This window comes from Geotrypetes seraphini, chromosome 1 (genome assembly GCF_902459505.1).
Source record: "Geotrypetes seraphini chromosome 1, aGeoSer1.1, whole genome shotgun sequence".
In the NCBI taxonomy this organism is placed as follows: domain Eukaryota; kingdom Metazoa; phylum Chordata; class Amphibia; order Gymnophiona; family Dermophiidae; genus Geotrypetes; species Geotrypetes seraphini.
In genome coordinates, this window is record NC_047084.1 from 340,437,520 (window position 1) to 340,451,392 (window position 13,873).

Consider the following 13,873-nt stretch of genomic DNA (forward strand, 5'->3'; position numbering starts at 1 on the left):
GTCCTTTGATCCAAATAAATTGGGACTTCCTGTTTCTAAACGTACGTTGTCGAATTGGCTTGCAGCGTGCATTTCATTCTGTTATGCTCAGTCCGGACTGACACTGGAAGGTTCTGTCACGGCCCATAGAGTTAGAGCTATGGCAGCATCTGTAGCTTTCCTCCGTTCCACTCCTATTGAGGAAATCTGCAAGGCTGCTACTTGGTCCTCAGTTCATACTTTTACATCTCATTATTGTCTGATGCATTCTTCAGACGGGATGGACACTTCAGCCAGTCTGTTTTGCAAAACTTGTTTTCCTAATGGCCAACCTTCCCTCCATCCCTCTTTTTGTTAGCTTGGAGGTCATCCATCAGTCAAGAATATGCTGCCTGCTTGTCCTGGGATAAAGCACAGTTACTTACCGTAACAGGTGTTATCCAGGGACAGCAGGCAGATATTCTTGCGTCCCACCCATCTCCCCGGGTTGGCTTCTTAGCTGGCTTATCCTAACTGGGGACTGCGCGCCTCCGTCGGGTGGGAAGGCACTCGCACGTGCGCGGTGCGGCCTGCTAGAACTTTCCAAGTTCTTAGAGTGCAATCACTTTAAAATTGTCCGTACCGGGGCTCCGTCGGTGCCGTCACCCATCAGTCAAGAATATCTGCCTGCTGTCCCTGGATAACACCTGTTACGGTAAGTAACTGTGCTTTTTGCCCAGCCAAATAAATTTTCTAAGAATACAATTTAACTTTTTATAAAAGGACCCCTGAAAAAAAAATTGGTATCATACCCATTTGATAACAAACCACAGGCAATATCATTTTGATTGAACAATTTCTGAATATGAAGATGGAGGGGGGGGTGATAAATGTATTTGTCATAGATTAATTTGATTGAATTTAGGTGCTTTTATAGTGTAATATGATTCTACAATATGTTGCATTTATTTTTGGTTTCAAAATGAATAAAGATTAAAAAAAAAATCTTTATTTGTCAAATATTTGGGTAACTAACTTTCCATTTAATTGTATCTTACTTTTTGTACACTGCATAGAACTTTATGGTCCTGTGGTATATAAGCTGATTGTTATGTTAGTCCCATTTAATGACCAGCTGTCTCTCTTGCAATTTTCTTCTTCCCCCATCTAGATCTTGTGTAAGAATTGTGGTGGGATCTTCTGTGGAGACTGTTCAGCCAATGAGCTGCCACTTCCATCCTCTATTAACCCAGAGCGTGTGTGCAACCCATGTCATAAGCAGCTGATACAGCAGTATTCAACAAGTCCAGCCTGAGTCACATGACTCAGTAAGAAGCAAGTCGCTAACACCACCAGTGATAGTTACAGATGAGTCGAGCTTCATGGGTTCCTTGTCAGATTCAGAGGGCCTTGTAGAGAAGGTTGTTTTTTTCAGAAGCTAGTTTTCAAAGTAAATTCAGGGACAGATATCATTTTATTGAAACTAACTTAGTGTGAGATTTGTGCTACTGTCAAGACAAGACAAAACAGCAGCAAAACTGGAAAGGCCGGGAACCACTTGTTGTACACGTTTGACTTCCACTACCTTGCTCGACTGTGAACATTACTCTAGGAAAGTTTCCACTTTGATGTTAAATCAGATTTGAGGAGGGGAAGAAGGGATATAATGGTTGGGAAGTTTGCAGGTAGTTTGAATGATGAAGAACATGGAAATGTGTGTCCTTCGCAGCCATGCGCACTTAAAGATGCAGTGAAATAAAATGAACTTTCAGCTTGCCACGTGCAGCTTTCAGTCCCCCTAGAACAGGGGGAGGCAATTCCAGTCCTCGAGAGCTGGAGCTAGGCCAGGTTTTCAGGATATCCACAATAAATATGCATGAGATAGATTTGCATCTCAAGGAGGCAGTGCATGCAAATCCATATCATACATATTCATTGTGGATATTCTGGAAACCTGACCTGGCTCTGGCTCTCGAGGATCGGAATTGCCTACCCCTGCCCTAGAACATAGGATTTTCAAAAATAACAGTTCTGTGCTTCTTCAGGGTCTAATATGGTACTACAAAGTGCCATGGTTTGCTTTGATAGATGACTCTGTTATATCTTTTTGATAAAGTGTATGCTAGCTAGTTGACCTGTGTGGGTAAGCTGATAGATCCACTTCTTACAGACCAAGGAATGTATTGTGATATGTAGGAAAACACTGATGTGTCTCTTAATGTGCTAAGCATCCCTTTTGTTGTGTGCTTCATTTGTGGTTTCATATTATGTAAATGCAGGAACTGCACCAGAGAAATGGTATGGGTTTGGTACAGCCCTATTGTGTGTGTAGTGTACTGATAAGTGCATAAATGTTTGCATGTCTATGCACATATAAGTACGCTATAGAAATATTTCCATACACATCGCTGTAGATGACTGATTTAGTTTCTTGGAAGGGGAATTTGCTCGTGGGCTAAGTAACTAGGATGAGTTCTGTGAGGTAGGAAACATTCCTGGGACTATTCTGAGACTCGTTTACTGTATTTTGTACAGTTTATACTGTTCTCATATTTGTCTGTCTTTCTGGACCTATGATGTGTCATTAAAATGAAGAAATAAGCCAGTTCAATTTGTCCTTTAAGGGTAGCAGAAGCTATAATTACTGGAGCAAAGAAAAAGAGAAAATACCATCCAATACAATTTCTTATATACTGCAATGTTCAACAAGGATTCATTTTAGTTTACAATAAGATACTTGTTACCGGTCCTGAATGCTGTCTAATCTAAATCTTGGATTTATATACCGTATCATCTCCCCAAAAGGAGCTTGACTTGGTTCACATAAAAATCGATAATCAGAGTGAAAGTAGTTAGATTAGAGATAAAATAACTTATTAATGAAGACCCTCATCTGACATCCTAGAGAGAAGATAACTAATTTTCCTTAAAACAATTTTCTAAGAACTGTTGAAATAAGTGTTTTCATAGATTTATACAGAAAATCTGAAAAGAGAAAAGAGTTCTAACACAAGAGAGAATTCCATTCCAAATCATTGTAAAAGTATATGAGAAAGAGTGAATAATATTACCAATAAATCGTATTCCTTTTAAAGATGGAAGGAGAAATTAAGTTCTTATCTGCTAATTTTCTTTCTGTTAGCTTGTAGACCGGTATAGTTCCTTACGGATGGGTATTGTACCTCACTGCTACCAGCAGGTGGAGACTGAGATCAAACTTGTATATCAGTATAGCATCCTCTCTACTAATTCATTCTGCCGAATAGCCAAGCAGAACCTAGGAAAATTTTTAACTCCGAACAGGAGTGGAGAAAAACAACACATACTTGTAAACCACTGTTGGAATATGTGTAGAACATAAACCTGGTATAGAAAACATCAATAATATTAAGGAGTTAAATAGTAATTACTTGTGTTAATAGGTCAATTTCATGAAAATACTCCACAAGTTATAGAACCAATATATATCTAAAAAACACAATATGCTGTGTAATAGTAATAAATATTCATTAATATAAGTGAAGTGCTCAGTCACCACCCGATCCGTGCATAAAGTACCGTTAAAAGTACAAGCACCGGTTGTTCAACACGGACCATCATAGCACTCACAGTCCCTAAACCTTATACAGTAATAATGAAAAAACACTTATCTTCAAATAAGCAAAAAGAAGGTAGCAAATGCTTTGTTCAAATCCAGCGCTCGTAACAGCTATCCATCTCAATAAAGACTCCCCAAATTTGAAACACCCATAGCTTCCCTTCGACTCGAGTTTCGCAAAAAGCGTTGTCAGGAAGGGGGCACTGTAAACAGAAAAAGTGCTACAGTTTAAAGATAAAAACTACAAACTAACTAAATCTCCAACTACACTTTAAACACTACAGTTCAACCAAAATTACCCTCATCCAATTTAAGCATAAATTCATAATCCTTAACTTCATATAAATCTTAATACAACTTACTCAGCTACAGGCTAGAGGCATTCTATCCAAACTGGAGATCAGAGCAGACACAGGAGACTTCATTTTGCAAAATTTTATACACACTCAACAGTCATTCATTTTCTTATAATCAGTCACACAACCAATCATCCCCACAGCTCACCAGCTAAGCAAGCTGAGCCATAGCCACTGTTCTTTACTGCTCCTCGGCCCTAGAAAAATGCTAGAACCCACAGAAAAATTCAAAATATGCACGCGAGCAAAAACCCGCAATCACGCACAAAGACAGATAGGGTGGGGAACTATACCGGTCTACGAGCTAACAGAAAGAAAATTAGCAGGTAAGAACCTAATTTCTCCTGTATCACTTGATAGACCGGTATAGTTCCTTACAGATGGGACATACCAAAGCAGTACCCATCAAGGGTAGGACCCCCGAAGGGCTGACACCAGAACACGTTCACTGAATACCGCGTCCTGACACGCTTGAACATCCACACGGTAGTGTCTGACAAAGGAACGTAGAGAAGATCAAACTGCAGCCTTGCAAATATCCACTGGAGGCACTAGAGAAGATTCAGCCCAAGAAGCTGCCTAATGGAATGAGCCTTGAGAAATTCTGGAACAGGCTTCTTCAGAATATAAGTGGAAGCAATAGTCTCCTTGATCCAGCGTGCAATAGTAGCCTTAGAAGCACCATCACCCTTACGAGGACCCACTAGAGAAGGACAAAGAGCTGATCTGATTTCCTGATCTCCTGGGTCCTCTGCACGTAAGAGCGAAGGACCTGACTGACATCCAACTTGCGCAGCTGACTTTGCTCAGAAGAGCACTCCCAACTACCCAACACCGGGAGGACTACAGATTGATTGACATGAAAAGGAGAAACTACCTTTGACAGAAAGGAAGGAACAGGCCTCAAGACAACCCACTCCCTAGAAAACTTCAAGGGAGCCCTACAAGAGAAAGCCTGCAGCTCAGAAACACATCTAGCTGAAGTAATAGCCTCCAAGAAGACTGCTTTAAGAGTAAGGTCCTTCAAAGAGCAGTTTCCCAACAGTTCAAAAGGAGGGTGCACTAGAACTGACAGAACTAGATTGAAATCCCAAGATGGAACAGAGGGCCCTATGGGAGACCTGATCAACTTGGCTGCCCGCAAGAAGTGAATCACATCAGGAATGGCAGTCAAATGCTGACCTTTCACTAACCTCCAAAAGGCTGATAAGGCCGCAAGCTGAACCCGGAGAGAAGACCAAGCCAGTCACATATCCAGGCCATCCTGCAAGAACTCTAAGATGTTAGGCAGGGAAGTATGAAAAGAGACCACCCCACGTGCATCATAACACTCCTCAAATAGACGTCAAACCCTCACATAAGCCCGAGAGGTGGAAAGCCTCCGGAACCCCAAGAGAGTTGAGATCATTTATCTAAATACCCCTTCTTACCTAGGCGACCCCTTTCAAGAACCAAGTCGTAAGACAAAAGGGACCCAGATTGAACATGGGAATGGGACCCTAAGTTAGAAGGTCGTCCAAGAGAGGCAGATGAAGATGATCCGCCTCCAGATGCCTCACTAGATCTTGTACCATGGTCATCGAGGCCAATCCAGAGCCACCAGAACCATGAGATCCAGATGGCGAATTATGCAGAGAACTCTGCCCACTAATGGCCACAGAGGGAACACATACAACAGCCCTTCCGTTAGCCATGGTTGAACCAGAGCATCCAGGCCCTCGACCTGACCGTCTCTGCAACGACTGAAGAAGCGGGGTACTTTGGCATTGACACTTGTGACCATCAGGTCCATGAGTGGTTGATCCCAAGACTGCACTATCAACTGAAAGGCCATCTGGCTTAGACATCACTCTCCAGGATCTAGCATGTGATGACTTAAGAAGTCTGCTTGAACATTCTCCACTCAAGCTATGTGGGATGCTGATATTTCTTGAAGGTGCGACTCCGCCCAGACCATGAGCAGAGTCGCCGCCTGTGCCACCAAAGTGTTCCTGGTGCCCCCCTGATTGACATAGGCCACCGCCTTGGCATTGTCTGACAGAACCCTGACTGACTTGCCCATCAGAAAGGACTGGAGGCTATCGACGCCAGACAGATGGCTCTGGTCTCCAAGACATTGATCGACCAAGAGACTTCCTTTGTGGACCAGGTACCCTGAGCTGAGTGACCTAGACACTGAGCTCCCCAACCAAAAAGACTGGCATCCATGAGCAGCACCGTCCACTGCGGCTGGTCCAGACTCCCCCCTTGTACAAGATGGGGGGGATCTGGAGCCACCCACGGAGACTGCCCCGAGCTAAGCCAAGAAGCGGAACAGGGTGATCCAGACTGTGCCTCTGAGGCAACCACCTCCGATGAAGAGCATACTGAAGAGGACGCATGTGGGCCTGTGACCACCTCACTATATCGAGGGAGGCCGCCATCGACCCCAAGGCTTAGAGGAAATCCTGCGCCCGAGGACACCGGGACGCCATAAACAGGCAAATCTGAGCTTGCAATTTGCTTACCCAAAGACCTTCCCCAAGGAGGTGTCAAAAAGGAACCCTAGATATTCCAGGTGCTGAGATGGGGACAACCGGCTCTTGGCAAGGTTGACTACCCATCCCAGCGACTGCAGAAACTCGACTACCCGAATTGTAACCCGAATGCTCTCCTGGAATGACTTGGCTCGAATCAACTAGTCATCCAGGTAGGGATGAACAAGAATGCCCTCTTTTTGCAACACAGCCACGACAACCACCATCACCTTGGTGAACGTCCGCGGAGCCATGGCCAGACTAAAGGGAAGAGCACGGAACTGATAATGTTGCTCCAAGATCGCAAAGCGCAGGAAGCGATGATGGAAGACCTGAATAGGAATGTGCAAGTAGGCCTCGGTCAGATCTAGTGAGGTCAGAAACTCCCCCGGCTGAACCACCAGAATCACAGACCGCAGTTTCCATGCAGAAGGAATAATAATAACTTTATTTTTTCTATACCGCCATAATCTTGCGACTTCTAGGTGGTTCACAATGAAGAATAGCTGTAAAGTCAGCGAATTATAGTGTACAAATAGAGAAGAGGTCACTGAGCGGTCAGTGATTACATGGTGCAAATTGGCAAGAAGAAAGATAGACATATGTTACAATTTAATATTGATATGTTACATTGCAAATGGTTAGAAGTCAGCGAATAACTGAGTACAAATTGTGAGGTAGATTTACATAGGTTCTTATAGCCTAGAAATTCTTTTTGCCTATGTTTATAAAACATTCTCATGAGCCAACTCTTATCAGAGGTAAGTGCAAGCATCAACAATAAAGTAGCTGAAACAGACGTTTCTCTATCTGATAATTCTAATATAGCTGAAATGTTTATAGGTTCTTGGTTTATTGCTTGTTGAATATCTCGAGTCTTAATCAGAAGATAATAAACTTTCTTAAGGGACTGTTCTTTTTAACATTTTTATAAACGATATTGCTGTAGGGCTGTCGGGTAAGAGCCCTATTGACCCCCTTCAAATCCAGGATGGGCCAAAAAGTCCTTTCTTTAGCACCACAAAGTAAATCGAATACCAACCTGTGCCCCACTCCCGTGGGGGAACCGGAACTCACCGCATGGAGATCTAACAATCTTTGAAGGGTCTGGCAAAAGACCGGCTGCTTCCACGCCACCTGCAAGGGAGAAGTGAGAAAACTGTCTGGCAAGGACCAGGCGAACTCCAGAGTATAGCCGTCCCGGATCACTTCCAGAACCCACTGATCAGACATGATGTCTGCCCACTTTGGATAAAATTCTCTCAGCTGAGCACCCACTGGAACCAAGATGGGCGCCAGCAAGGAGTCATTGGACAGGACAGGCTGTAGGGGACCCAGTGGGGGCGATACCTGCACCCCAGCGGGCCCCACGAAAAGACTGCATGCGCTAGAAAAATCTGCTTTTAGAGAGCCCAAAAGAGGGAACAGAGACAGCCCCTCTACCAGAGCGGAAATGGCGGAAATTACACCCAAGAGCAGCGCCACCACAAGCCAATGGCCAATGCCTATCCTCAAGCAAATGAGGCACTTTGGAATCAGTGAGAGTCTGAACCAACCGGTCCAGGTCCTCACCAAACAAGAAAGACCCTTTAAAAGGGAACTTTGTCAACTTAGCTTTGGACGCCGAGTCCGTCGACCAAGTGCGAAGCCACAAGGTACGGCATACTGCCACTCCAAGAGCCAAAGAATTGGCAGAAGCTTGCAAGAGGTCATATATGGCATCCGAGAGATAAGCACCCAATTCATTTTTGGCCACTTCTTGCTTCAGCAAGTTCCAATTCACCACTTTGCTGTCAAGAACATGCTGGGCCCAACGAAAACTCGCCCAAGCCACTAGCCCACCACACATCACCGCCTGGACTGAGAGAGCCGTCACATCAAAACTCTGTTTAAGGAGGGACTCCAACTTACGTTCCTCCGGGTCCTTCAAGGCCGCACCGCCCTCAACAGGCACGGTATGCCTCTTAGAAATGGCAGAGACCACCGTGTCCACCATGGGTGACTTCAGTGTCCCTATTCCCCTCAGGAATGGGATACAGGTGGGCCATGGAGTGTGCAAAAAGAAGGGCTTCTGGCACCTGCCACTGTGCGAGCATAACATCCCAAATATCCTGATGCATAGGAAGAGTGGGAAGCAGAGCGAATCCCCTTAATCAAGGGGTCCACCATATGCGGGGGCTCCAACACAAGTTCCTCAAAGTGCAAAACAGAGGAAATCTGCATAATTAACTCATGAAGCTCTGCCAGCTGGGGGGTGCTCGAACCCCTCGCTGAAGGAATCTGATCCCCCCCCCCAAGAGGATCCTGGAATTCTCCCCAAGGGTGCAGGTCATCATCAACCACATCCTGCTCCTCTAGGAAAAATTCCTCATCCCAAGAGACCCTCGGGCGTTTGGATGAGAGAGGAGTACAGGGGTAAAACCACTGCTGTGTGGGGCCGCACTGAGGAAGATGTTGAGGGACGCCCCCCCCTCCCCCGAGTGGACACGGAACCTCCAGTCGCCAGCACATAAGATTTACAAAGAGCTAACAAAAATTCAGGGGGAAAACCCCCAAGGGACTCTCTGCCCCAGTATTTCCAGAACAAGGGGAAGGTCACCTGCGGTCACAGATGGAGAAGGTTCCTGCCGAAATTGGACCCAAAACTGCCAAAATGTGAACTCCTGTGGCCTGCCGCGTCTGAAAAGCCTGGGACTTTCCTGATGCTGAGGCCGAAGAACCGACAGATTCGAAAAGGGAATCCTTTCCTCCCTGACCATTGGCAGCTGGGGAACCCTCTGCGTGGGCTTCCCCGCAATCCGAATCTGACTCACGAGGTACATGCTGCAGGGTGCCCTGGCCACCAACATCTGCTGCCGAGGCTTCCCCACTGCTCCGGCCTGCACAAAGCTTGCACAGGCTGGCCGCGAGTACCTTGCGTCTGTAACACTTTTTCTCTTTAAAAGTGCTCATTGTGCTGAAAGCGCCCTAGCTGCAAAGAAAGTGCCGGTTAGATGAGAAAAAACAGAAAAAAAGTCAGTTGTAAAGGGAAATGAGCCCTTTAGACCAGCACACCTCAAGGTTTTTTTTTAACTTACAGAACAGACTCCACGGCTCTCAAGCTAGAGGGCTGACCAACCAGGGGGCCAGGCTGCTGGCTGAGGCCCCGCTACAAAAATATGGGGAGGCAAAAGAAGGTGGGGGGAGTAGCACGAGACCCGCTGGGTTTAACACCCCAGAGGTTGGACGGATCCCCAAACAGGACCTGCCCGAACTCTTATCTGGCAGAAAAGGGGAACCAGGAGTCCAAAAACAAAGTTCCAACAGGGCTAAGAGGGGAACCGAAAAGCACAGTTACTTACCGTAACAGGTGTTATCCAGGGACAGCAGGCAGATATTTTTAACGCATGGGTGACGTCACCGATGGAGCCCCGGTACGGACCTTTTTAACTAGAAAGTTCTAGTTGGCCGCACCGCGCATGCGCGAGTGCCTTCCCGCCCGACGGAGAGCGTGGTCCCCAGTTAAGATAAGCCAGCTAAGAAGCCAACCCGGGGAGGAGGGTGGGACGTAAGAATATCTGCCTGCTGTCCCTGGATAACACCTGTTACGGTAAGTAACTGTGCTTTATCCCAGGACAAGCAGGCAGCATATTCTTAACGCATGGGTGACCTCCAAGCTAACAGAGAGGGAGGAGGGATGGTTGGCCATTAGGAAAATAAATTTTGTAACAAAGATTGGCCGAAGTGTCCATCCCGTCTGGAGAAGGCATCCAGACAGTAGTGAGTAGTGAACGTGTGAACTGAGGACCAAGTGGCAGCCTTGCAGATTTCCTCGATGGGCGTGAAACAGAGGAAAGCCACAGAAGCAGCCATAGCTCTGACCCTGTGGGCCGTGACAGCACCTTCCAGTGAGAGACCGGCCCGAGCATAACAGAACGCAATACAGGCAGCAAGCCAGTTGGAAAGCGTCCGTTTAGAGACAGGACGACCTAGACGGTTAGGATCGAAGGTCAGAAAGAGCTGAGGGGACGAGCGGTGAGCCTTGGTACGGTCAAGGTAGTATGCAAGGGCACGCTTACAATCCAGCGTGTGCAACGCCTGTTCCCCAGGATGATAATGGGGTTTAGGGAAAAAGACAGGCAACACAATGGACTGGTTGAGGTAAAAAACCGAGACCACCTTGGGAAGGAATTTAGGATGGGTACGCAGAACCACCTTTTCATGGTGAAAAACAGTGAACGGTGGATCGGCGACCAGTGCATGCATCTCACTAACCCTCCTGGCAGAGGTGATGGCAATGAGGAAAAGCACCTTCCATGTCAGAAGTTTGAGCGAAGTTGTGGCAAGAGGCTCAAAAGGGGGTTTCATGAGGGCTGATAAAACCACATTCAGGTCCCAGACGACAGGAGGAGGCTTCAGAGGTGGTTTGACATTGAAGAGGTCTCTCATGAACCGGGAAACCAGTGGATGAGCCGTAAGAGGTTTTCCGAGGATAGGCTCATGAAACGCAGGGATGGCACTGAGGTGGACTCTGACTGAGGTAGACTTGAGGCCAGCGTCGGACAGAGAGAGCAAATAGTCCAGTACGGTTTCCACCGCTAATGAGGTGGGATCGTGATGATGCAGTAGACACCAAGAGGAGAACCTGGTCCACTTCTGATGGTAACATTGGAGGGTGGCCGGTTTCCTGGAGGCATCCAAAATGCGACAGACAGGCTGAGATAGATTCTCTGGAGAGGTCAGCCCGAGAGAAACCAAGCTGTCAGGTGGAGCAAAGACAGATTGGGATGCAGTAGAGACTGACGGTGCTGCGTAAGTAGAGTAGGAAACACAGGAAGAGGAATGGGCTCCCTGGAGCTGAGCTGAAGCAGGAGGGAGAACCAGTGTTGGCGAGGCCACCGAGGAGCGATGAGAATCATGGTGGCCCTGTCCCTGCAGAGTTTGGATAACGTCCGCAACAGAGGCAGTGGAGGAAAGGCATAGAGGAACCGATCCGTCCAGTCGAGCAGGAATGCATCTGGGGTCAGACGAGGAGAGAAGAGTCTGGAACAGAACTGGGGCAGTTGATGGTTGTGAGGCGCTGCAAAGAGGTCCACCTGTGGAGTGCCCCAGCGAGCAAAGATGGAGTGGAGTGTTGAAGGGTCCAGAGTCCACTCGTGAGGTTGAAGGATGCGGCTGAGATTGTCGGCCAGGGAGTTCTGTTCGCCCTGGATATAGACAGCCTTGAGGAAGAGATTGCGGGCCGTGGCCCAGGTCCAGATGCTGAGAGCCTCCTGACAAAGGAGGTGAGATCCGGTGCCGCCTTGCTTGTTTATGTAGTACATGGCGACTTGATTGTGCACAGGAGAAGAACCTGAGGGCAGAGAAGGTGCTGGAAGGCCTTGAGAGCATAGAACATGTCTCTGAGTTCCAAGAAATTGATGTGATGTTGACGCTCCTGAGGGGTCCAGAGTCCCTGGGTGCGGAGATCTCCCAGGTGAGCTCCCCACGCATAGGGGGAGGCATCCGTGGTTATGATCATGGAGTGATGGGGTAGATGAAAGAGTAGACCCCTGGAAAGATTTGAGGAGTTCAACCACCATTGAAGAGATTGCTGAAGAGACGTCACAGAGATGGGATGAGAAAGAAGATCCGTGGTCTGTGACCATTGGTTGGCAAGAGTCCATTGAGGTGTCCTGAGGTGGAGTCGCGCCAGAGGAAGCACATGGACCATTGAGGCCATGTGGCCCAGGAGGACCATCATCTGTCGGGCAGGAATGGAGTGATGAAGGAGCACCTGACGACAGAGGTGGAGCAGGGTCCGTTGACGGTCGGAGGGGAGAAACGCCCTCATTAGTGTGGTGTCGAGAACTGCTCCAATGAACTGAAGTCGCTGTGTGGGAAGTAGATGTGACTTGGGTAGTTGATCTCGAACCCCAGGAGATGGAGGAAAGAGATGGTGTGAAGAGTGGCTTGTAGCACAAGTGGAGACGTAGGTGCTTTCACCAACCAATCGTCCAAGTAGGGGAACACCTGGAGGTTGTGAGACCTGAGGAAGGCCGCCACCACAATAAGGCACTTGGTGAACACCCTGGGCGATGAAGCGAGGCCAAAAGGTAGCACTTTGTACTGATAGTGACGGTGCTTTATCTGAAACCGTAGGTAGCGACGTGAAGTCGGATTGATTGGGATGTGAGTGTAAGCCTCTTTGAGGTCCAGGGAACATAGCCAGTCGTGTTGAGAGAGAAGAGGGTAAAGCGTGGCAAGGGAGAGCATTCTGAACTTCTCCTTGACCAGACACTTGTTGAGGTCCCTGAGATCGAGGATGGGACGAAGGTCTCCTGTCTTCTTGGGAACCAGGAAGTAGCGGGAGTAGAATCCCTGACCCCTTTGGTCCGGAGGCACCTCTTTGATGGCATTGAGAAGAAGGAGGGATTGGACCTCCCTCAGGAGGAGGGGGGTTTGGGAGGAGTGAGAAGCAGATTCTGCGGGAGGATTGTCTGGTGGAAGAGTCTGGAAGTTGAGAGAGTAGCCGTGGCGAATGATGTTGAGGACCCATTGGTCTGATGTGATGACCTCCCAACGGCTGAGGAAGATTTGGAGGCGACCTCCGATAGGCTGAGGAAGAGGCAATGATGATGGGAGACTGGCTATGCCCTGGAGGAAAAAGTCAAAAGGGCTGAGAAGGTTTTGACGGAGGGAGAGGCTTGGCAGGTTGGTGAGACTGTGAGCGAGCCTGAGATTGATGCTGTTGACGAGGTCGGCGGGTTGAGAGGTCTGGCCGAGAACCTGCGCTGGTAGGAAGACTGCTGTCTGTAGGTGCGAGCAGGTGGAGTCTTCTTTTTAGGTTTAATCAGAGTGTCCCACCTGGTCTCATGTGCTGAGAGTTTCTGGGTTGTTGAATCCAGGGACTCTCCGAAGAGTTCATCACCCAGACAAGGTGCGTTAGCCAGGCGGTCCTGGTGGTTAATGTCCAGGTCAGAGACTCTCAGCCATGCCAAACGTCGCATGGCCACCGCCATGGCAGATGCGCGAGAGGTCAGCTCAAATGAGTCGTAGATGGAGCGAACCATGAATTTCCTGAGTTGGAGGAGGCTGGAAATATGTTGCTGGAAAAGAGGGACCTTACGTTCAGGAAGGTATTTCTGTAAGGAGGAGAGCTGTTGCACCAGATGCTTCATGTAGAAGGAGAAGTGGAAGGTGTAGTTATTGGCTCTATTGGCTAACATGGCATTTTGGAAAAGGCACTTACCAAATTTATCCATGGTTTTTCCCTCTCTGCCAGGAGGGGTAGAGGCATATACACTGGAACCCTGAGATTTTTTCAAAGTAGATTCCACCAGGAGAGACTCGTGGGGCAATTGAGGTTTATCAAACCCTGGGATTGGAATAACCCGGTACAAGCTATCCAATTTACGAGGGGCTCCAGGAACCGTGAGGGGAGCTTCCCAGTTTTTATAGAAAGTTTCCCGTAAGATGTCGTGGAC

General features: G+C 47.7%; 1 protein-coding gene across 5 annotated transcripts in view; it reads left to right on the forward strand.

The window, feature by feature from the left end:
• The window catches only part of RUFY3 (RUN and FYVE domain containing 3), a 222,601-nt gene extending 220,038 nt beyond the window's left edge, over positions 1–2,563 (forward strand). For all 5 annotated transcript variants that reach the window (XM_033960982.1, XM_033960998.1, XM_033961008.1 and 2 more), the window contains one exon: positions 1,130–2,563. In XM_033960982.1, the coding sequence (XP_033816873.1) occupies positions 1,130–1,273 (144 nt within the window). In that variant the 3' untranslated portion in view covers positions 1,274–2,563. The remainder of the gene's footprint in view (positions 1–1,129) is intronic.
• Positions 2,564–13,873: the final 11,310 nt, after the last annotated feature.